General features: G+C 44.1%; 1 protein-coding gene and 1 long non-coding RNA gene across 6 annotated transcripts in view; one reads left to right on the top strand and one right to left on the bottom strand.

The window, feature by feature from the left end:
• PLEKHG1 (pleckstrin homology and RhoGEF domain containing G1) overlaps positions 1-25082 on the bottom strand; it is a 243742-nt gene that overhangs the window by 20630 nt on the left and 198030 nt on the right. For all 4 annotated transcript variants that reach the window (XM_019030088.4, XM_031012454.2, XM_055390848.1 and 1 more), the window contains 8 exons: positions 22091-22241; positions 18191-18322; positions 13659-13841; positions 13470-13565; positions 13212-13298; positions 4847-4880; positions 3293-3388; positions 1825-1863 (listed from right to left, as the gene is read on the bottom strand). In XM_019030088.4, coding sequence (XP_018885633.2) covers positions 1825-1863; positions 3293-3388; positions 4847-4880; positions 13212-13298; positions 13470-13565; positions 13659-13841; positions 18191-18322; positions 22091-22241 — 818 coding nt within the window. The remainder of the gene's footprint in view (positions 1-1824; positions 1864-3292; positions 3389-4846; positions 4881-13211; positions 13299-13469; positions 13566-13658; positions 13842-18190; positions 18323-22090; positions 22242-25082) is intronic.
• Positions 1-25082, top strand: part of LOC134758783 (uncharacterized) — a 73230-nt gene that overhangs the window by 35531 nt on the left and 12617 nt on the right. The window contains exons 2-3 of one of the 2 annotated variants that reach the window (XR_010134399.1): positions 5672-5901; positions 25003-25051. This is a non-coding gene — a long non-coding RNA (uncharacterized lncRNA). The remainder of the gene's footprint in view (positions 1-5671; positions 5902-25002; positions 25052-25082) is intronic. The other variant, XR_010134400.1, reaches the window with a different exon arrangement.

The following is a 25082-nucleotide window of genomic DNA, read 5'->3' as shown; positions in this document are numbered from 1 at the left end:
GTTAATAGCTGAATGTTTATCGTTCCAGCTCCTGCACTACTCCCACCCCACCATAACTGTTTTGCTTTTATTTATTTTTTATTTTTTTTGAGATGGAGTCTCGCTCTGTCGTCCAGGCTGGAGTGCAGTGGCACAATCTCGGCTCACTGCAGCCTCTGCCTCCCGGGTTCAAGCGATTCTTGTGTCTCAGCCTCCCCAGTAGCTGGGATTACAGGCATAACCACCACGCCTGGTGAATTTTTGTATTTTTAGTAGAGATGGGATCTTGCCATGTTGGCCAGGTTGGTCACGAACTCCTGACCTCAGGTGATCCACCCTCCTTGGCCTCCCAAAGTGTTGGCATTACAGGCGTGAGCCACCACGCCCAGCCTGTTTCACTTTTAAAATAAGGATTCAATATGCAACTTTGTATATTCTGCTAAATATATGTGGACACTCTTGTGAACAGGTAGAGATCTGCTTCATTTTTGACAGCTGTAGAATATTCCATTGTGTGTATGGATGTATTACAATTTCTTTAAGTATATTTCCAACGGCATGGGCATTTTTATAGAGTGTCCTGCTACCAATACTGCAAAGAACAAACTCGCACATAAATCTGTCTACATGTGGGTAAGTACATCTGTGCAGGTGAAACTGTTGGGTTAAGAGCAAATGTACATTTTTAAACTCAAATGACTATTACCAAATTTTGCCCCTGAAGCGTTGCAAAAACTTACACTCCCACCAACAGTTTTGGAGTGACTATTTTTCTATATGTTTTGGCCAAGTTCATAGTTTTTTCCCTTCTATTTATTTCATTTAAATGTATGGATTTTCTGATTATGAATATAGATGGCCATTTAAAATTTTTATTGCCAGTTTATGTGTTTTTGTGAAACTGCCCAATTATATTCTTTTTTTTTTTTTTTTTGAGTCCTTTGGGCTGGGCGTGGTGGCTTACACCTGTAATCCCAGCACTTTGGGAGGCCAAGGCGGGTGGATCACCTGAGGTTGGGAGTTCGAGACCAGCCTGACCAACATGGAGAAACCCCATCTCTACTAAAAATACAAAATTAGCCAAGCGTGGTGGCACATGCTTGTAATCCCAGCTACTCGGGAGGCTGAGGCAGGAGAATCACTTGAACCCGGGAGGCAGAGGTTGAGGTGAGCCGAGATCACGCTATTGCACTCTAGCCTGGGCAACAAGAGCAAAACTCTGTCTCAAAAAATAAAAAATAAAAAAAAAATAAAAGAGTCCTCTGTCTTTTCTTTTTGATGTATGGAGTTTCTTTATATAATAGGAATAATAATCTTTTTATGCCTGTCAAATATATTACAAGTATTTTATGTCATTTGACTGTATATTTTATTTTAAATTTTATTATTATTATTTTTTGTGACACGGTCTCACTCTGTTGCCCAGGCTGGAGTGCAATGGCGTGATCTCGGCTCACTGCAACCTCTGCTTCCCAGGTTCAGGCGATTCTCCTGCCTCAGCCTCTCAAGTAGCTGGGATTACAGGCACGAGCCACTGGGACTGGCTAATTTTTGTATGTTTAGTAGAGACGGGGTTTCACCATGTTGGCCAGGCTAGTCTCGAAGGCCTGGCCTCAACAGAGCCACCCGCCTCGGCCTCCCAAAGTGCTGGGATTACAGGCGTGAGCTACTGTGCCTGGCTTTGACTATATATTTTATAATGGGACACTTTTATTTACAGAAGTTAATCTTTTTGTAATCAAATCAAATCTGTCAATCTGTAATTTATCTGGTATTTATTTTTGTGTGGTTTGATTTAGTGAATATCAACAAGAATGAAACAGGAAAATATATTTTATGACTTACCACTGGTCTTCAAAACTTTATGTGACCGTGAGGAAGGTTCTGGGAGACAAAACAAAGCCAGCATCATTGGCAAAACCAAATCAAACCTTTTTCTTTACTCTTTATAAAAGGATTACGAGCCTATTGACAGATTAACAGAGCTCTATAACTTTCGTATCAAATTTAACAAAATCCCCATTGCTCAGAGATACACAGGAGCAAGACATTCACTCTGCTAAAATGGTAGAATAAATGTTATGCTGTGTTATCAGGAGTCACCCAACAGAAAAGCAAAATCTGACTTTTTCAGTCCTGTCAGTAGCAGAGCAGCTTCCTCAGCTTCACTAACACCTACAAGCTGATGATGTTCAATTGTACATTCTTTTTTTTTTTTTGGAGACTGAGATTCACTCTTGTCTCCCAGGTTGGAGTGCAATGGTACGATCTCGGCTCCCTGCAACCTCTGCTTCCCAGGTTCAAGTAATTCTCCTGCCTCAGCCTCCCTAGTAGCTGGGATTACAGGTATCTGCCAACATGCCAGGCTAATTTTTGTATTTTTAGTAGAGATAGGGTTTCACCATGTTGGCCAAACAGGTCTCAAACTCCTGACCTCAGGTGATCCTCCCACCTCAGCCTCCCGAAATGCTGGGATTACAGGTGTGAACCACCGCGCCCGGCCTTATTTGCATTTTTTGTCTCTCGCACCATGAGCTCCTTGCAAGCAGGAGTCACGTGGATTATTTATCCTTGCATTCCTAGTCCTTAGCAAAGCATAAAGTGGGTAATGAATAAAGACTGCTTCAAATAAAACCCCAAACCTGTCTGAACTAAGACAATAGTTCATGGAGTCTGGTGCAGCAAATATGAATTAAAATTTTAGCTTTGGATAATCTTTTGTGTGTGTCACTCATAGGATGTGATTTTTCATTAGCAACAGCAAATACAGCTTAAGTATCTGCATGTCAATGGTAAGATGTACAAAGCAAAATTAGTTGACTGGCATGCTTGATAGTCACTGGGAAACATTAAGTAGAAAAGAAGTTTTTTTTTTTTTTTGAGACAGAGTCTCACTCTGTCGCCCATGCTGGAGTGCAGTGGCACGATCTTGGCTCACTGCAACCTCCGTCTCCTGGGTTCAAGCGATTCTCCTGCCTCAGCCTCCCAAGTAGCTAGGATTATAGGCGCCCACCACCACACCTGGCTAACTTATATTTTTACTAGAGATGTGGTTTCTCCATGTTGGCCAGGCTGGTTTCAAACTCCTGACCTCAGGTGACCCACCTGCCTCGGCCTCCCAAAGTGCTGGGATTACAGAGAAAAGAGTTTTAGATCAAAAGCTCATGAGTCCCATCTTAAGGCAGCCGCAAATGTATTCAGACCGGCAGTGAGCTGAGAAACCAGACAGAACATTCCCTTTTGTCAGACTCAAAGGGACTTTCATTGCCAGTCCCCCATTAGAATTAAATTTTTATGACAACATCTTACTTACCAGATTTTCTTCTCAGCCGATATGGAGCAGAACCTTCTTTAGAGCCAAACAGTGCTTTCGTCTCTCCCTCAGGACTGTAACAGAAGCCTGGATGATCTGTAAAGATAACCACGTGCATCAGTGGGACTGTGGTGTCAGGGGCTTCTCAGAAAATGGTTATGGCTAGTGTAGATTTATATGGATTTATTATTATTATTATTATTTTCGAGACAGAGTCTTGCTCTGTCACCCACGCTGAAGTGCGGTGGCATGATCTCAGCTCACTGCTGACCTCCACCTCCCAAGTTCAAGCGATTCTCCTGCCTCAGCCTCCTGAGAAGCTGAGACTATAGGCGCGTGCCACCATGCCTGACTAATTTTTGTATTTTTAGTAGAGATGGGGTTTCACCATGTTGGCCAGGCTGGTCTTGAACTCCTGACCTCAGGTTATCCACCCACCTCGGCCTCCCAAAGTGCTGGGATTACAGGTGTGAGCCACCATGCCCGGCCTATATGGATTTATTCTTTTTCATCTGACATGGATATGATATGATCCTCCTCCCATAATTGCTGCTGTATATGTATCTCACGGCTTTTTGTTTACATTGGGACTTCCAGGAGTCTATTAGCTGGGATGACAGGCGTGAGCCACCACACCCGGCCAAAAAAAAAAAAAAATCTGAAGGAAATTTCTGCGGGTAAAATGTTGATGTCTAGAGAATACAGCCTAGCACTCCGCTGGGGAGCTCTGGGCATCATTTCTCGGGTCTGTTGGATGTGAGATGGGAGCCTCAGCTGCAGCGATGGTGGGAATGCACCTGTTTCCACTTTGCTGATGCTGCTTTTCCCCCTGGGGAGTTAACAAGTGCCAGGCTGGAGGGAAGGGAATCAACGTTTGCACTTGATTCCTCAAAGTAAGGTCTTATGAAAGGGTTAAGTAAAGTAGAAGTGTTTTCAGTACAAGTTTCCAGCAGACCTGACTGCATTTAAAGCCACTGTTTTCTCTTTTTATTCTATTTAATCTGAAAAATAACAAAGATGTGATAACTGCTGTTGAATAAGGTCTTATTTAATAGGAAGGACCTGTAATATTTATTCTCTCCTGCTTTTGTAAGCCTAGAAATATATGCACATATGTGGGGTGGTTGCGATTTTAGAAGTTTCTGCTGCATCAGGAAAACCAATACTACGAAGTGATTGCGATTCTTGCAGATAATCAACATTTTGTTAGGGATGAAGTGAGAAATGCATTGTGAAGCTCTGGTTTTTGGTGGTGGTAGAGGTTGGGGCAGGGGTAGGGGTAGAGTCGACCCTGGAGACATAACTGACGTTAGTTGATGCAGAAACCCAAACAGTGGCCAGCCATCAAGGGACTCAGATAAACCTGGGAGAACCAATGTAGAAACAAGTCAATGTGCTTAGAAGGGATTACACTGTCTACCCAATTTGTGAAAAGAGTGAATAGAGAGATACTATTTTCTAACAATCGACATTTTCATGAACTTTAAGATAGAAAATGTGATAGATACAAACAGACAATGAAATTTCAAATTGTTTTAAGGAAATAAAACTTACGAATGGCATCCATTTCAAGGATTGCTTGCTTGGCCTGAAAGAGAGAAAGTAGAGCTGTAATTCCAATTGCTTTTTTTTTCTTTAAACTCCAAATCTCAACACAGATCTTATCCCACCTGAATAAATAGATTTTTAAAAACGTTTAAAAACTCGCTATTTATTTTAAGCATTTACACACAGTGCAGGGAATTCAAGCAGATGAGCGCCCTCAAGTGGGTAATAGCTGCTACACCATCAAGGCACCAGAGCTAAGACTGCACCCCGAATCCTGTGAAAGAGGAGGGAGGGAGGCTGGTTCCGAAGCCTGGCTGATCATTAGCACTCATTGGCCAGCTTATTAAAAATGCAGATTCTCGGCTGGGCGCGGTAGCTCACGCCTGTAATCCCAGCACTTTGGGAGGCTGAGGCGGGCAGATCACAATCACAAGGTCAGGAGTTCAAGACCAGCCTGGCCAATATGGTGAAACCCCGCCTCTACTAAAAATACAAAGATTAGCCAGGCATGGTGGCGGGTGCCTGTAATCCCAGCTAATAGGGAGGCTGAGGCAGGAGAATCGCTTGAACCCAGGAAGCGGAGGTTGCAATGAGCCAAGATTGAGCCACTGCACTCTAGCCTGGGAGACAGAGCAAGACTCCGTCTCAAAAAAAAAAAAAAAATGCATATTCTTGCCACCCAACCCTGATCTACTGACTCAAAACCTCAAGGCACGGAGCCTGGTATCTTTATCACCAGCCCTCACCATGACACTGGCCTTGTAACTATTTTGAGTTAATTGCAAAATGGCTGCTGGAAGTTTCCTCTCATTGTTGTCTTTCCTCCTGCAGAATGCTGTGATTATCATGAGCTAAGTCTCTCTGTTTCCCCAACTCCCTGCACCTCCCATCTCTTCTGTGTGCCCCAGAATCTCCCAGAGTGAGACGGCCCTGAAGGACAATGTCTGTGATCCCAGCTCAGGCACTTCACTATGTGGGTGCTCTCCGAGCTCAACTGGACAGTGGGATCATGGAGCCTCTCTTTCAGAATGGTCATTAGGATTCAATGATCAGCTCAACTGGTGAGTTCCACCCACTCTCCTAGGGCAGGGGTCCCCAACCCCCGAGCCACAGACTAGTACTAGTTCATAGCCTGTTAGGAACTGGGCCGCACAGCAGGAGGTGAGTGGTGGGCAAGCGAGAGAAGCTTCGTCTGGATTTACAGTGGCTCCTCATGGCTCGCATTACAGCCTGAGCTCTGCCTCCTATCAGATCAGTGGCAGCATTAGATACTCATAGGAGTGTGAACCCTACTGTGAATTATGCATGCGAGGGATCTAGGTTGCAGCACTCCTTGTGAGAATCTAATGCCTGATGATCTGAAGTGGAGCTGAGGCAGTGATGCTAGCAATGAGGAGCAGATTAACGTTAGCAGAGAGGTTTGACTGCACAGAGACCATAATAAATCAATTGCTTGCAGATTCATATCAAAACCCTGTCAGTGAGTGTCAAGGGGCAATTAAGCTGCATCTGGTGGCAGGCTTTGTCGTGGCAAGTGAGTTGATGTACTTCAATTGTACAGCTGCATCCGGTGGCCTTAAAAGTATGTTTGAGGCCGGGCGTGGTATCTCACGCCTATGATCTCAGCACTTTGAGAGGCTGAGGCGGGCAGATCACGAGGTTAGGAGTTCAAGACCAGCCTGACCAACATGGTGAAACCGTCTCTACTAAAAATACAAAAATTAGCTGGGCGTGGTGGTGTGTGCCTGACATCCCAGCTACTCAGGAGGCTGAGGCAGGAGAATTGCTTGAACCTGGGAAGGCAGAGGTTGCAGCACCACTGCACTCCAGCCTAGGCAACAGAATGAGACTCCATCTCAAAAAAAAAAAAAGTATGTTTGAGACAACTTCAAACCTCCTTACATTCTGGATTAAAGTCCAGGCGAATATCCTGAGATTGCCACAAAAGCACAAAAGCCTGCTTCCATTTCCAACATCCTATCTATGTGAAGCAGGGTTTTCTGCAGTGACAGTGACCAAAATAAGATGAGAGCAGACTGGACATAAGCAACACACTTGGGGTGTCACTGTCTCCCATCAACCCCAGATGGGACCGTCTAGTTGCTCAGGGCTAGAACAAGCTCAGGGCTCCCACTGATTCCACATTATGGTGAGCTGTAGAACTATTTCATTATATATTACCATGTAGTAATAGAAATAAAGTGCACAATAAACGTAATGTGCTTTCATCATCCCAAAAGCCTCCCCCTGCCTCCATCTGTGGAAAAACTGTCTTCCACAAAACCAATCCCTGGTGCCCAAAAGGTTGAAGACCACTGTCCTAGGGGATTGTAGCCTTTCTTGCCTCTTTAAAGTCATTTTCATTTTTTAAGGGTAGTATAATTTAACCTACAAAACATTATGCTAAAAATAACTTTTAAAATAATTTTACTCTATTTTGCTACCATCTGTGATATCCCAGTACAAATATTTCGGCTAAGTGGCGATCATGTTTAGTGAAAAAGTGTGGGGCTTGGGGGAGCCTCAACACAGTCACCTTAGAGAAAACAAATGCTTCAATTTTTGTAACACTGATAGCTATCTCTCTCGTACATTCAGAGTTTGAGATTATGAGTTGAAATTACTTGCAAACACAAATGTTAGCTCAGTCTCTGGGAAGTGCAATTACAGAAACATACTAATATATAAAATGCAAAATACCTTCACCTTTATTCTCAATTAATTTGGAGAAGAGTTAAATTTATTTACCACATATAGTAATGGGCAATATGGCTATTTCCAAGAAGTTCCCTGGTATCTGTAAAGCTGACTTCAAGAATTTTTTTTGGTCTGGATATTTAATTTTTAAAGTACTGTTTCCAGGTTTTCCACTAGGTGTCAGCCAAGGACCATCATTGAATTAAAAGAACGGAAGGCAGCTGGGAGGCTGTAACTAATGAGTTTCCCACAGCTGTGTTGACATTATTAGACTGGTGATACATTTCTTGATGTTTAAAATTTCCCACTATGCATTTATTTCATAGAAATAATAGAAATACATTTTGAAAACTTTAGGAAAATAAGAAATAATCTCGAGGAAAGATGTGGAAAGTTCACTTTAATAATAATCCTCCTTAAATAGAAAATTATGATTACATTATAGTGAATAAAGTATATTAGACAAGCGTGTTTGAGGCTGGGTGTGGTGGCTTGTGCCTGTAATCCTAGCACTTTGGGAGGCTGAGGCAGGTGGATCACTTGAGGCCGGGAGTTCGAGACCAGCCTGGCCAACATGGTGAAACCTCATCTCTACTAAAAATACAAAAATTAGCCAGGTGTGGTGGTGTGCGCCTGTAGTCCCAGCTACTCGGGTGGCTGAGGCACAAGAATACTTGAACCCAGAAGGTGGAAGTGGCAGTGTGCTTTTTCTTGTATGGAGATTGCACCACTGCACTCCAGCCTGGGTGACAGAGTGAGACCCTGTCTCAAAACAAAACAAAACAAAACAAAACGTGTTTTTATTGCCAGTGGGAATAATGTGGTTAGGATGCTCTTTGGAGCCAGATAGACCTGGGTTTAAATCCAGTCTTGGTCATGTACTAGTTATATAAACTTGGGCAGTTTATTTAATGTCTCTCAGCCTCTGTTTTTATTTTTTCTAGAATGGGAAGAATAAGAACTACCTCATAACATATTTTGGTGAGGGTGAAATAAGAATATAAAGTACTCAGCACAGTGTGTATGCTCAATAAGTTGTAACTGAAAAGATGTTTTTAGATAGAAGGGATCGACAACTTGGGGAGAAAGTACGATGTTATATTGACTATATTAACCATTTGAATACTTAAAGGGAACTTCCTGAGGCACACACGCCTAGCGTGGGAGAAAGACAGGTATGTAAGGGGGTCTCATTTTGTAACTGCCCTTCAGAATCTTGTTAGCAATTTTGATTTTCCCAGCAGACAGGTAAACAACAGGTGGGGCCCATCAAAGATACTCTGCCATTGCTCAGAAGGGCATTCTAAGGCACCAGGCCAGCAACAAAATGACTAATCATAAAGAAAATGCAGTCCCCTTTCTGCATGAGCTCCCTTTCATCTCATAACACCCTGACGAAATGAAAACTCATGCTTAGGTCCAAGTCCACACCTATGCACATTCATTTCCTGAGGACCAAATCATTGCTGGCAGTCCTGAGAACAAGCTTCAAATGCTTGTCAAAATATACAGAGAACAAAACAGACTGTCCCCTTTCTCAGGAATCTCAGCCCTTATTTTCCACCCAGTTCAATTTTCATGACCATCATCCCATTGTCTGCTCCACGTCACTCCTCCCAGCCCCAACTTGGACTGTTTCACCATCCATGTGAATAATCCACCCACCACCCTAGTTTCTTGACCACTTTAATGACCTTTTCCTCCACTCCAGAGCAGCAGCACAGAATCAGAGCCACCTCCAGAACCTGATCACACTCAAAACCGTCCCACCTCTAAGGCAGGACTCCAAAAGTCCCTTCTTCAATTACAGATTAGTGTATTTCCTTCTCTCATCACATTAAGTCCTGCTGAACCAGGCTTTATGACAATACTGCAGTCCCTCACCCCACGCCTCTGTTGCCAGCTGGTTTTCCTCTTCACTCAGCCTAATGTCATGCCCAATTACTGCAACTGCGTGCTCACTGGCACCCTCCCCACCCCCGCCCTGGGAACCTTCCCCTACCAGCTCTGCCGGTTCCCAACCTGGAGGAACCCACACACACCACGGTTTTCACCAGTAGTTTCCAATCTGCTGAGCAGATTTTGAAATGACGTCATCACACTGATTCATGGTGGCCAGCTTCAGCTGGGTCTTTGATGTCTTTCACAGGCTATTCTAGTCATCTCTAGTGACTGGTCCATTTTGTTTTTTTTTTTGAGACAGAGTCTCACTCTGTCGCCCAGGCTGTAGTGCAGTGGCGTGATCTCGGCTCAATGCAAGCTCCGCCTCCCGGGTTCACGCCATTCTCCTGCCTCAGCCTCCCGAGTAGCTGGGACTACAGGTGCCCACCATCACGCCCAGCTAATTTTTTGTATTTTTAGTAGAGACGGGGTTTCACCGTGTTAGCCAGGATGGTCTCGATCTCCTGACCTCGTGATCCGCCCGCCTCGGCCTCCCAAAGTGCTGGGATTACAGGTGTGAGCCACCGCGACTGGCCTGGTCCATTTTTTCTTTAGCAAGTGTTCTTCTGATCCTTTCCACTTTCCCTCAGACACCCCTGCTCTCTGCTTCACTCACTCAGCAGATGACTTTATCATCCGCATGAGTGAAATCAAACCCTTTGTCTTCCCCCAAGTCCACCTCAAAGTTCCTCTGTCTTTCATCTTTTTCTCCCTTGGTTCAGAGAGATGCTTCCAGCCCTTTCCAAGATGAGCCCCTATTCCTGTGTGTCCCATCCTCTTCCTTCCCACCTCCCCAGGCCCCGTTCCAACAGGAAGTGACCCACTGTCTCCTCTCCCACCTTCCTCCTCCTTCGCTGCCATCTGCTCATGGACTCGGCATTCGACCCAGACAAGAAGTCTTGCTTTGCTCTTGCTTTTCTCTCCAAACTATCATTTTTTCTTCCTTTTGTGAACTTTATATATAAAAAAGTCTATACCCATTCTGTTCCTTCTTAATCCCCCTTTTTCTGCAACCCACTGTGATCTCTCCCTTTTCTCTTAGTTGCCAAATATAAAATCTGCTTTTCTGTTTAAATCTCCTTGACCTCGGCAGCCTTCGAGACTGTGTCTCCCCCACCTCTGAGATGTGCTTTTTCCTTGTTAGCGCAGCGCCTCCTCCTCAGACATCCTCCCTGCCTCCTCTGCTACTCTTTCAATCTTTCTTTGGCTGTTCTCCAAATCCCCCCACCCGCTTGCTGATCACTTAGATGTTGGGATTCCCAAGGGTTTGTCTTTCCTTTGCACATTTTTGTGGGCCATCTTGTTAAACCTTAGGGCTTCAATTACTGCCTCTAGCAAGAGTCTCCTGATCCTTAGCTTCCAAGACCTGAATTTCCACCTGCGGCTGACCCTGCCCAGCAGCACGGGTGCCAGTGAGAGCAGAGGGTTCCTCTCCCTGTCTGTCTCAGAACTCACAGTACCATGCTCTCCTTCAACCCCTGACTCAGCCTTGACTCTTAGTGGGCAAAATCCTGCCCCCTGCCTCAGTGGCACTTTCTGCATTTGTTCCCTCTGTCGCTGTGGCTCCACGGCAGCACTGCTCAGCTCCTTTCTAGGCCATGGTGGTGGGTTACTATCTTCTCCAGCCTCCAACCTCACTCCTGCCACTTATTTGTCACCTTGTCCCCAAAGTTACACTCTCAGAACACAGGACTGACCGCGCCATCTCCCCTTCCTCCAAAGCCTGCAGTAATTTCCCAGTGTGAACGCGTCCAGACTCCTCAGAGCGCATGCCCACAGCCCTCCAGGGGCTCCTGCCCTTCCCGTCCCTGCCTCAGCCCCTGCCTCAGTCCCTGAGAACTCAGCCCTCCCATCCTGGCACCGTCTGTGCGCCCTGAACACAGCACATTCGTTCTCTCCTTTTTTTTTTTTTTAAATGCAGGTCTCTAGGTCTGGTTCCCTTAATTCCTTTTTTCCCACTTAATAAAAATATTCCTAAGACTGGGCACAGTGGCTCATGCCTGTCATCCCAACACTTTGGAAAGGCTGAGGCAGGCAGATCACTTGAACCCAGGAGTTTGAAACCAGCCTGGGCAAGATGATGAGACTACACCTTTACCAAAAATACAAAAATTAGCTTGGTGTGGTGGCACAAGCCTGTGGTCCCAGCTACTCTGGGAGGCTGAGGTGGTGGGATCTCTTGAGCCCAGGAGGTCAAGGCTGCAGTGAGCCATGTTTGCACCACTGCGCTCCAGCCTGGGCGACAGAGTAAGATCCTGTCTTTTAAAAAAAAAAAAAATCCTTATCCTTTAAGACTGAGGTAAAAGATGTTTTCCTTCCTCTCTCCACTCAACGCAACTGAACACTTTATTCTTCCACAACACCTGGGTACACTCTGTTACGTCTTCATGGTCGGCAAACGGTTCATGGCTTGACAGCTGGCTCCCCATCTACAGATTCCTTCTTGGCCGAATCTGTATCTTGTCTCCCAAGCACCCTCATGGGACCCAGCACAGCTTTACACCCATAGGTGCTTCATGCACCTTGGAATAATTCTCATAACTTGATCTTCTTTTAAGCCCCAAAAGGAAAACCACCACCACCTCCACAGAGCCTGCGATTCATGTGAATCTTTTTTTTTTTTTTTTCTTGAGACAGGATCTTGCTCTGTCACCCAGGCTGGAGTGCAATGGCACGATCTCGGCTCACTGCAACCTCCGCCTCCTGGGTTCAAGCGATTCTCCTGCCTCAGCCTCCTGAGTAGCTGGGACTACAGGCGCGTGCTACCACACTCAGCTAATTTTTGTATTTTTAGTAGAAATGGGGATTCACCATGTTGGCCAGGCTGGTCTTTAACTCCTGACTTCAGGTGATCTGCCCACCTCAGCCTCCCAAGGTGCTAGTGCCTCCCAAAGTGAGCCACTGTGCCTGGCCCCATGTGAGTCTTTTTGATGTTAATGGCTGGTTTAGCTGAGATGTAGTTCCTATATATTCTATCTCTCAATTTTCTTTCTTTCTTTTTTTTGAGACAGGGTCTTGCTGTCTCTACTAAAAATACAAAATTTAGCCAGGTGTGGTGGTGCACGCCTGTAGTCCCAGCTACTCGGGTGGCTGAGGCACAAGAGGTTGCAGTTTGCTTTTTCTTGTGTGGAGATTGCGCCACTGCACTCCAGCCTGGGTGACAGAGTGAGACCCTGTCTGGACCCTGTCACCCAGGCTGGAGTGCAGTGATGCAATCTCAGCTCACTGCAACCTCCGCCTCCCGGACCCAGGTGATCCTCCCACCTCAGTCTCCCAGAGTAGCTGGGACTACAGGTGCGTGCCATCATGCCGGGTGCTAACTTTTATATTTTTTGTAGAGATGGGGGTATCACTTTGTTGCCCAGGCTGGTCTCGAACTCCTAGGCTCAAGTGTTCCACCTGCCTTGGCCTCCCAAAGTGCTGGGATTACAGGCATGAGCCACATGCCAGCCTCTTTATTATGAAGTTGAACATTTATCCTATCAGGATGCCTTGCTGGGCTTCATTAGTAATTAAATGATAGGATTAACCGTTGTCACTCCCAGATTCTAATTCTAAACCCTTTTTTTTTTTTTTGACCCAGTCTCTTTGTTTTTATTTTGAGACAGTCTCACTCTGTCGCCCAGTCTGGAGTTCAATGACGTGATCTCGGCTCACAGTAACCTCCACCTCCCAGGTTCAAACGATTCTTGTATCTCTCTCCCATTTCACTGTGCATTATTCAGCGTCCTACCTTAGCTGGAATCTTGGCTGCATGGTTCTCCAGAATCAGTCTCTTTAGGTGCAGAACCCAGAGGCGTTTGTCTTGCTGGGATTTGGCCTGCCAAGATGAGATGTAGACAGTCAGACAACTTGATTCCGCCACCCACAGCACCCTCTGATGAGATGGGAAATGACCATGTGGCCAGAACGCTCTCAAAAAGCCACATGGTACACAGCACTCATCGTTACACAAAGGGGCCTTGCGGAGAGGCCAGGGCCCGGCTGCTACCTGGACTGTGTGCTGCAGCTTGGGATTCTTGTAGTGGAAGACGCTGAAGCTGAGCGGCTCTTTTGGAATCACCTCCACAAGCATGAGGTTGCCACACTAGAGCAGAGAGAGCAGAGACGGTGAGGCACACTCAGGAGGGAACAGAACTGGGGATCTGAGTCCCTGCCCATGGCCAGTGTGCAGACCTACCAGGATGTGAGCTTTGTATGTAAACGTGTCATCTCTCTTCTTCGTGATGAGCAGCAGCTTGTCGAAGAGGAAGAGCGTCCGCTCATTCTTGGCTCGCTGGATGCGGAAGGTTCCCTCAAGCACCAGTTCCCCATAGCTGGTCAGGTCTGGCCCCTTCCAGTTAGTGAGCAAACTCTGTATCTCCTGAGAAAGGGAATGGGCCATGGCATTTACAGGAGGCAGAAGCCAGGCACCAAGGGCTTGGTGGCCCATCTGTTGAGCCTCAAGAATGGTGCCAAATCGTCCCTGACGGGGTCTAACTATCTACATGGTATGTGATGGTCTATGACATAAATCTGCCTTTACAAGTGGTGCCACTTAAGGGTTAACAGCAATGAATCAGGCTGTTAGCTGACAAGCTGCTAATTACTTATTTCCATTCCTTAATCATGCCATGCTGTGGCTCACAGCAGCCCTTACATCGTTCCAAAGCCAGGTCTAGGGGCCACCAGTATGGCCTCTTTCCCTTGATTTTCTTTGTTTTGTTTTGTTTTCTTGAGACAGAGTCTCGCTCTGTCACCCAGGCTGGAGGGAAATGGCGCGATCAGGGCTCACTGCAACCTCCACCTCCCGGTTCAAGCGATTCTCCTGCCTCAGCCTCCTGAGTAGGTGGGACTACAGGTGCCCATCACCATGCCTGGCTAAATTTTTTGCATTTTTAGTAGAGATGGGGTTTTGCCATGTTGGCCAGGCTAGTCTTCAACTCCTGACCTCAAGTGATCTGCCCACCTGTACCTCTGAAAGTGCTGGGATTATAGAAGTGAGCCACCGCACCCGGCCCCTTCCCTTGATTTTTCTCACCCCTCCTCTCTGGGAAAAAAAAAAAACCCCTTCAGAGCTGTTGACTTGAAGACTTTCTTCCGGATACTGAAGTTCATACCACACATAAGTAATTCAAAACTAAAGCCTATATAAAATCACCTACATCATTTTCTCAGAAATTTCTTGAGTTTAAATTTACTTACTCAGGGAAAGGAAATGAACCTTTCTTTGCCCCTAACTTATGTTTTAGTGCTTTTTTTGTTAAAATTTTAAAATTTTATGGGTACACAGTAGGTGTATATATTTATGGGGTACATGATATATTTTGACAGGCATACAATGCATAATAAACACATCAGGGTAAATGGGCCTCCGTCACCTCCAGCATTTATCATTTCTTTGCGTTACGAACATTCCAATTATACTTTCAGTTATTTTATAAATTACTGTTGACTGTAATCCTCCTGTTGTGCTATCAAATGCTACATCTTTTTCATTCTTTTTTTCTTTTTTTTTTTTTGAGACAGAGTCTCGCTCTGTTGTCCAGGCTGGAGTGCAGTGGCACAATCTCGGCTCACTGCAACCTCTCCCTCCTGGGTTCAAGCGATTCTCCTGCCTCAGCCTCTCAAGTAGCTGGGATTATAGGCACCCACCACCATGCCTGGTTAATTTTTGTATTTTTAGAAGAGATGGGGTTTCACTATGTTGGCCAGGCTGGTCTCAAACTCCCAATCTCGGGTGATCCACTTGGCCTCCCAAAGTGCTGGGATTACAGGTATGAGCCCCGGCGCCTGGCCTAGATCTTATTCATTCTCTCTAAGTAAAGTTTTGTATTCATTAACCACCCCCACTTGCCCCACTCCCCGCTTTAGTGCTTTTAATGGAAATTGATAAATAAACTAACATGACTTTGACATTTCTGTGGGATTTATTGTATATGAATATCAGTGTTTTGAAGGAAGCTGATTTTATTATTTGAAAAATGAAAATATTCACAAGCACCATTTAATTAAGGTACCCACAAGACAACAAAAAACTTTACTGGTTGAAAACAGAAATGAACAGAAATGGAGTATTAGTTTGAGCCAGAGTCTGATTTAGTAATGACTTCAGAATATCAAGCAGCTTCACATAGTATGAAAAACCAGCCATTCAGACATTTCTGAATACAGCAGTCCCCCTTATCTGCAAGGGATATGTTCCAAGACCCCCAGTGGATTACTGGAACTGGGGATAGTATTGACCCCTAAATATACTATGTTTTCCCTACAAATACATACCTATGGTAAAGTTTAATTTATAAATCAGGCATAAAGATATTAACAACAATAACTGATAATAAATTAGAACAATTATAACAATATGTCAGCATCACTACTCCGTGCTTTGGGGCCATGATGAAGTAGAATAAGGTTGACTTGAACACAAGCATTGCAAAACATGACAGTTGATCTGATAACCAAGCTAGCTACTGAGTAACTAACAGGTGAGTGGCCGTAGGCAGTGTGGATACACTGGACAAAGGGGTGATTCATGTCCCAGGTGGGAGGGAGAAGGGCAGTGTGAGATTTCATCATGCTACTCAGAATGGTGCACAATTTAAAATTTATAGATTGTTTATTTCCAGAATTTTCCATTTAATTTTTTTTTTTTTTGAGATGGAGTCTTGCTCTGTCTCCCAGGCTAGAGTGCAGTGATGTGATCTCAGCTCACTGCAACCTCTGCCTCCTGTGTTCCAGTGATTCTCCCACCTCAGCCTCCCAAGTAGCTGGGGTTACAGGTGTGCACCACCATGCCCGGCTAATTTTTTTTTGAGACAGAGTCTCGCTCTGTCACCCAGGCTGGAGTGCAATGGCATCCACCTCCTGGGTTCAAGCAATTCTCCCGCCTCAGCCTCCCAAGCAGCTGGGATTACAGGCGTGTGCCACCACGCCCAGCTAATTTTTCATATTTTCAGTAGAGACAGGGTTTCACCATGTTGGCCAGGCTGGTCTCGAACTCCTGACATCAAGTGATCCGCCTGCCTCGGCCTCCCAAAGTGTAGGGATTACAGGCATGAGCCATCACTCCCGGCCCTCATTTAAAAATTTTCTAACCTTGGTTGACCATGGGCAAATGAAACTGCAGAAAGTGAAACTGCAGATAGGGGGGATGACTGTATTCAATAGATTCCGACATTATGTCTGCAAAACACTTGTATGATAAAGCATTAAACTTTTGTTGCTGCTGCCAAAAAAAAAAAAAAAAAGCAGCCTGGAAGATTAGAATGTCATCTTCCTCTGATTTTTGATAGTCAGTGGCATCACACCACACTCTGGCTGCCTATACCTGAAACCTACAGAGTTCATTCTGACTTATGAGCCAAATAAGGTATCTTTTTTCCCGAGTTAGGCAAGGCCACTCTGTATAGCGTGGAGTCACTTTGGGCTTTTCCATCTCACTCTAGGGACAGCCAGGAGCCTGGAACTGGCCTCTGGGCCCATGCAGCCTCTTGTTTTGTTTTTAATAGTGCATCTATTGAGGTGCCCAGGGCATGATCACTGGCCCAACAGCTGTCAAAAGTTCCTTAAGATTTAGGGCTCAAAATGTTTGTGCTGGATAGGCCTTTAGCAAACTTCTCTGTCTTATTTTAAAAATGAGGAAACTGTCAGGTGCGGTGGCTCACACCTGTAATCCCAGCACTTTGGGAGGCTGAGGCAGGTGGATCACCAGAGGTTAGGAGTTCAAGACAAGCCTGGTCAACCTGGTGAAACCCCGTCTCTACTAAAAATACAAAATGAGCCAGGCATGGTGGTATGCCCCTGTAATCCCAACTACTAAGGAGGCTGAGGCAGGAGGATCGCTTGAACCCGGGAGCCGAAGGTTGCAGTGAGCTGAGACTGTGCCACTGCATTCCAGCTTGGGCGACAAGAGTGAAACTTCGTCTCCAAAAAAAAAAAAAGGAAACTGAAATGACATGCTGGAGGGTCACGTCCCAAGTGACTGTAAAGGAGCTGGTTCAGCCTTGGCTCCCCTTACTCTGCGTCCCCTGCCTATGACCACCCACGCACCACCTCATGATTTTGCAGGAACTGGTGGCAGAGGAATAAAGGCTTAAAAAGTCTTTACATAGTTTAGGGAAAGTTGCTTTCAACAAGAATTACTAAATTTGCAATTAATAGAAGTAGGAGGCTCAAAATTGTAACTTAGACCATGAAAGGGGCTATAAGCAAACAATTAGCTTAAAAGTTATAATGACGGCCGGGTGCGGTGGCTCATGCCTGTAATCCCAGCACTTTGGGAGGCCGAGGCAGGTGGATCACCTTAGGTCGGGAGTTCAAGACCAGCCTGACCAACATGGAGAAACCCCGTCTCTACTAAAAATACAAAATTCGCAGGGCGTGGTGGCACATGCCTGTAATCCCAGCTACTCGGGAGGCTGAGGCAGAATAACTGCTTGAATCCCAGAGGCAGAGGTTGTGGTGAGTGGAGATCGTGCCATTGCACTCCAGCCTGGGCAACAAGAGCGAAACTCCATCTCAAAAAAAAAAAAAAGTTATAATATCCCTTTCTCTTAAATAGCCATACTAGACAATGATCGGTATTACTGATGTCCTGAACTTTTTTCAGGGAGAACTACACTGAAGACGATGAGTGTAGTGCGGTACTTGAGCAGCCTTAATATTTTATTGGGAAAATAGTAAGTCAGTACACCTGCAACCCTGCCGGGCACCGACACCTCGTGGGCTCACCTGTAACCGGACCGCGTGCTCGTGTTTCCGCTTCATGTCATTGATATGCCAGGCGACTCGCTGCATTGTGTCTATAGCATCAAGCACCACATCATAGCCTTCTGTGTCCTTATCAAGGTGGTTTTCTATTTCCTTAAACAAAAAAGAATGAGGTTTTTTTTTTCATTTTATTTTCATATAGACAGTGAAACAAATGGCACCGCTATGATTAGTTCCTTATATTTTATTTTTGCTTATTTATTTACACACTATCAGCTGGGTGCGGTGGCTCATGCCTGTAATCCCAGTACTTTGAGAGGCCAGGTGGGTGGATCACCTGAGGTCCAGAGTTCGAGACCAGTCTGGCCAACATGGTAAAACCCTGTCTCTCCTAAAAATACAAAAATTAGCTGGGCGTGGTGGCACATGCCTATAGTCCCAGTTACTTAGGAGGCTGAGGCAGGGAATCACTTGAACCTGGGAGACAGAGGTTGCAGTGAGCTGAGATCAGGCCACTGCACTCCAGCCTGGCTGACAGAGTGAGACTCTGCCTCAAAAAAAAAAAAAAAAAAAAAAAAAAAAATATATATATATATATATATATATATATATAAAATATTTACACACCAGCATCATTCTTTAAGATTTTGAGGCCAGAGATACCTGCAATAAAATGGTAAGACAAGGGGGAAAAAAAAAACAAGGATAGGAAAGATAAAAGTGGAATAGGATTCCAGGATAAACAGGATAAAATACAACATGCATGTAACCCATTGAGTTTCATAGTGATATTATAGTTATTATAACAGATGTGGAAATTGCTCTTATAGCTCTAGAGTTCTGAGCTTCCTGGTGGCCAATGTTATACAGTTCTCAGAAATATAGTTCTCACTCTCACAAGATAAAATGCATACTTATTTTTTTCCCTTATTTATTTAGGAAGCAAAATGTTTCATACAGGACCTTAATATTTAACCGACTCAAAAATATAGCGAAAACTATCTTTACAAAATTATCTCCATAGCAAGTAGACATTTTAGCACATTTTCCTGTAGTCAAGGTTTTAAAGGCCAAATGAAGTTGACTAAAGACAATCCTTGAGAGTGTTGAGAAGGATCTCATGGTTTCAGTACTCAATTCTCTGACGGTCAGAAGTATGTTACATTAGCAATCATCTTGCCACTGGAGGCCCACACTCCCAGGAACATGAGAGAGGGACAGGATCTTTGTTCTAGTTCTTTTGAGCACATAAGACACTTGTTCCTAGATCCTCAAGAGTCTAAGGATAGAGACTATTGTATATAGTTCCTTTGATTCTTTATCTTCTCAGTGCCCAGCAGAGAGCTGGGTGGTGAATAAGTGCTTATTAAATTGAAACTATTGCCTTTTTAAAAACAACAATAACAGTAATCCTATATTAGTGCCTAAAACAGTAAGAAAACATTGTAATCAATTAGATCGTTCTTGTGACATTTATCATACATAATCAGCTAACGGGTGGAGGTTAAATGTTATGGTACAACTTGAAGATTAGTTCCATTATTTTGTAGTAACGATGTAAATCTTTGTTTACTTTTACTGAGTACTCAAGTTTTTCATCTAGCTAGAAACTGTAAAAGAATTTACATTTTCTTTCCGTGCTTGGACTAGCTGTTAACAAGATCCTAAATGGCAAATTTAAAAACATAATGATTTCTTCTTTTAGCCTGAGAGACAACTGTGCTCATCAGTAAACAGACTGGGAGGTACAGAGGATATTTCTGTGGGGATTTTCATGGATAGCTACATAACTTTGAAATGATGTGAATGGGCCAGGCACGGTGGCTCACTGCTGTAATCCCAGCACTTTGAGGGGCCGAGGCGGGTGGATCATGGGGTCAAGAGATCGAGACCATCCTGGCCAACATGGTGAAACCCCGTCTCTACTAAAAATACAAAAAATTAGCCGGGCATGGTGGTGCGCGCCTGTAGTCCCAGCTACTCGGGAAGCTGAGGCAGGAGAATCGCTTGAACCCGGGAGGCGGAGGTTGCAGTGAGCTGAGATTGCGCCACTGCACTCCATCCTGGCAACAGAGTGAAACTCCATCTCAAAGAAAAAAAAAAAAAGAAAAAAAGAAATGATGTGAATGACATAGAGGGGGCCCTCTAATCAATCATAAAAGCAGAAAACACTTCAAAAGCAACCAGAAGTTAGTTTTGGATTAATCCAACCACTGTTTTTTTCCTTCATTGCCAGCCCTTAAAATGTAGGATAAAGGCTGTTTTTCCTGTTAATTAACTTTTTGTAAGGATCTTGACTTGTTGTCTCATATGCTTAACTGAGATCTTAAACTTTCCTTTTGACTGAAGGCCGTCTTACTGTCTAGAAGACCGTATTAGAGATTCTTGGGACACACCAGTCTTAGACATTATATTAACAGAATTCAGCAGAGATGTGTCCTGAGACAAATATTATTTAAGAGTTATTTGGACACTGATTTAGCAAATAAATCCCACTAAATCTAAGAGGTCATACGGATCAATTTAAAAATTAAAATAATATCCCTGATGTGACTTCATAGAACATAAGATTCTCCAAAGATGAGCTACCCAGGCAAACAGACAAAGCTAAGAAATTGCTAGTAAAGATGGACAAAGTTTTCAAAATTTTAAATATATATGAACCAAACAAATCTGGAATAATTATCCAAATTAGAAACCTGGAGTCACTTAGAAAGAGATACCTATAAACTGCAGGCCTGTTGACGTGGAGAGGAACTCTGAATTAAAATTCTTTTAAAAAGGGGATTTTAATGTATCATAAAAATAATAAAAAACAATAGCTTATTTTTATCAAGTGCTTGTGAGCCACAGTGAATGTGGGCAACTTATAAGATTTAGACCCAGGCAGTCTTTCCTAGAGCCCTGTTTCTAACCACTCTGCTGTACTGTCTTTCTCCTGCTGCAAAAGTAAGCAAGTCCTACTTACAGAATGAAAATTACTTGCGGTAATACTTTTTTTTTCCATTCGCATCAATTTTTTGGAGGGTAAGAAATAAGAATTTGAGGCCAGGCGTGGTGGCTCACGTCTGTGATCCCGGCACTTTGGGAGGCTCAGGCAGGAGGATTGCTTGAGCTCAGGAGTTCGAGACCAGGCTGGGCAACATGGTGAAACTCTATCTCTACCAAAAATACAAAAAAATTAGCCAGGCATGGTGGTGCACACCTAGAGCCCCAGGTACTCAGGATGCTGAGGTAGGAGGATTGCTTGAGCCCAGGAGGCGGAGGTTGCAGTGATCTGTGATTACACCACTGTACGCCAGCCTGGGCAACAGAGCCAGACCCTGTCTCAAAAAAAAAAAAAAAAAAAAAAAGAAAAGAAAAGAAAAAAGAATTTAAGAGCTATGATTATCTTTGTTTCCAAAGCCTTCTTGAATTTTGTAAAAGTAGTGGAAAATAATATAAGAGGAGATACCTGAAGTGACGCTAAGCCCAGCTTGGAGATCACTTATCACGCTGCTCATCTGTCTTCTCCCTTTTCAGCCCCTTCTCTTTGCTCTCCATACAAAAGCCAATCTATGACAAATAGCTTTCCCTTCCAATTGCCTACTGAGTTGGGGCTGATGGAAACATTACAAAATCTGTTTTTCATTTGCATGATAGCTCCCTGCCTGAAACTGTCAGTGCACAGGGCGAGGCACTCCTAAGCCCCATCAGAATCAGAGCTAAGATTAATCTCTTCTCTTGGCTGTTGTCAATGGGGCTACGGGCCTAGAATATAAATATCTCCAAATCCTCAAAGCAGATTAGTCAGTTGTGAAATATGAGTGTGGGAAATGTTTCCATATGTCCATAGCATTTTCTGGTATTTTCCACCAAACTTAATATATACACACAAAACTCACATCCCCTGGAAAGTGCTCATGCCAGGCAGAAACTTACATGCAGAAGGAGATGATACTTGAGAATCCGCTGAACTGGTTTCAAGAGATAGGACCCCAGAGGCAGCGAGTGTTTCAGAGTCTCCTGACGTTCCCTGAAGAATTTGGCCAGTATCTTGTTCCTCATACACTCTGTTAGCACAGCCACGGACCTGCAGGAAGAGTCCATGTTTTTATCTAAATTGTAATGCTTTATGTGGGTATTCAAATTTTAAATGCTATTGCAAGTGTAAATGCCCTAAAATGGGTAGGGTAGCTCCAGAGCTGTGGTCAGATCAGCATGCCTTTAGGCAAATTGGAGAAAGGGTTCCCTCTGGGAGGGTGAATTAGAAAAAGGCACCGGACCCACTGGCAGTGGCACCCTGGGCTCATGGCTTCTAAGTAACAAGTTCCTTCCTTCTAGGAGACGCGGCCTTGTGCCAGGGCCCATGGCTTGGCAAAAGTTATTTGAGAGGGATTTTAGCCCCTAGCTGTGCCCAATCTGGGTATCTCTGTGCAGTGCTCACACAGCACGTCGGTATTCCATTTCCACACGTTAGATTATAAAGACTAGGCACTTTTTGTACTAAGAAAAAGGAGTTCCTTCCTGCTAGAAGATCCAGCCCCCTGTCAGAGCATTTAATCACCCCCTCTGCTGGCCCCTTTTATATGATGCACAAACTGTGACCCTATGTGGTAGGCTTGCTTAGAGACCTCTTCCCTTGGGTAACTTCCCTGTGAGAATCTTTGAACAGGTCTCCCTTTCTACCTCCAAATTGTTAACCTTACAAGTAATACAGCTTCTGGGAAAGCCAGATAGTCTTGCTCCTATGGAGTGCGCCTCAGATGAGGGTGTTCCAAAAGTGGGTTAGAATTCTTTCCGCAACCCAGATCCCCCCGAGGTGATGAGCACAGACCAAAACATCTTAAGGCAATGGTTGAAACAATGCTCGTATCACAAAGCAAGCTAACGGCTTGTGCAGTCACACGCGTGTAAATTAAAAATCTTTCGTTCGCAAAATGTAGAATGAAGCAGGTGGAAATAATTTCAGCCCTTTTCTCCCTAAGTCAGTAACATTTTCAGGATTGAGAAAATCAGACAGAGCCAAACAACAAAATAAGGCTGTGAGGAAGGAAGTTAAATGGAAGTTTCATAATTAAACCATTAGAATCCCTTTTGTGCCAATCTACTTTGAGAAATATCTATTCACACTGATTTATTTTCCCCTTGAGTCAAGATTTCAAAACTCTCCATCATGTAACCTAGGAACATTTCTAAGGTTCTTTAGAGTCAGAATTGGCTGCTCTGTAGCCCTTTGGCCAACTAAAGGCTTGGGCTCTTGCTCAAGGGTAAGAACCTGCAACAAATTAGGAGCACGCTGAGCTCCAGGTTCCCGGAAGTCTTGGGCACAGGCAGGCATCTGAGGACAAGGACCTGGCTGGGTTTGCGCCCCTCCCTGGGGAACAGAGTGTGGGAGCTTGTGTCTCTTCACAGCAAAATCATTGAGGTGTGTGACTGGTATGAAGACAGTGGACAGTGTCAAGATGTGCCTGTGACATTTAATATCACCAGACTGGATCCAAAGGGGGAAGGAAAATTTGTCAGATGTGCTGAAATACCTGGCATTTTTGGCTTGCTAAATGGGAGAAGGGAACTTCAGGTCTCAGAGAGTAAAGTGATGGGATACAAGTGGACAAGATAAAATATTTATCTATGAATATGAAAACCACACAATTGGGCAAGAAATGGACATGTCTTCTTCACTGAGAACAACTTTTGAGTACCTCTCTGCTAACACTTTTCTTCAAAGTCAGACTCAATTTTTTTTTTTTTTAAAGACAACTTTCTCACCAGGCACAGTGGCTCATGGCTGCAATCCCAGCACTTTGGAAGGCTGAGGCGGGTGGATCACTTGAGGTCAGGAGTTCGAGACCAGCCTGGCCAACATGGTGAAACCCCCTCTCTCCTAAAAATACAAAAATTAGATGGGTGTGGTGGCATGTGCCGGTAATCTCAGCTACTTGGGAGGCTGAGACAAGAGAATTGCTTGAACCCAGGAGGCAGAGGTTGCAGTGAGCTGAGATCACGCCACTGCACTTCAACCTGGGCAACAGAGCGAGACTCTAACTCTAAAAAAAGACAACTTTCTCCAGAAAATTATCCTTAACCTTGAGCTTTTACTACACATTACTGAGTTTGTCCTGTGTTAATTTATATTTATTTGATCTTCCAGAACATGCTTTTCCACCATTGCATTTAGTTGCATCTGACCTTCAAAAGAATAGAAACTGCTTGAAGGCAAGGGTATTGTTTGCTATTTCCTGCCAATATACGCCAGGCTTGGGACGGTGCTCCATGAATGACAAGCTCTTAAAAATGTCCTTGCACAAATGATTTGCCTCTCCCCTGGCTCTGAAGCAGCCTGCCATATAAAGAAGCTGTTTTTATTTTGTACTCTTCTTAATAAATCACAAAATCTTCTGAATTTGCAATTTTGGAAGTTTAAGAATTATTTCTTTAAATGATATGTTTATAATGAGATTTACAGAAACATAATTCCCCAAACAAGCTCCTGTATCATTTTAGATTCTCATAATTGGATCCGGAACTTTGATGATTCTTCAGAATCTGAATGTTTTTTTCCTTCCCTAAGGAAGAAGTTTTGTGGAGAAGATGAGGGCTGATTCTGTGATTTCTCTGAATTAGGGTGTGAGGCAAGCTGGCTTTTGGTTTAGAACCATGGGATTTAGCTGGGGCATCCTGCAATCGCCTGATGTTTTCAGCATTAAGATGGAAACAAATACTTTAAGAGAGAAAATTGCTTAAGTGAAACCATGTAAATTAACTATGGGTGGGTCTACAGATAAGTATGTGTAATAAATGTTCTAATATGCATGTGGGTCTATTTATTTATTTTGTTTTGTTTTTTTTAGGGGAAACTGGGGAAAGCAGGGGTCCTCCAAGGAAAAGTATTTGCCATGAGTAAGTTGAGCCTCTAAACTTCTGGCTTCTT

This window comes from Gorilla gorilla, chromosome 5 (assembly GCF_029281585.2).
Source record: "Gorilla gorilla gorilla isolate KB3781 chromosome 5, NHGRI_mGorGor1-v2.1_pri, whole genome shotgun sequence".
Lineage (NCBI taxonomy): Eukaryota > Metazoa > Chordata > Mammalia > Primates > Hominidae > Gorilla > Gorilla gorilla.
This window is presented reverse-complemented; position numbering and strand designations above follow the sequence as displayed.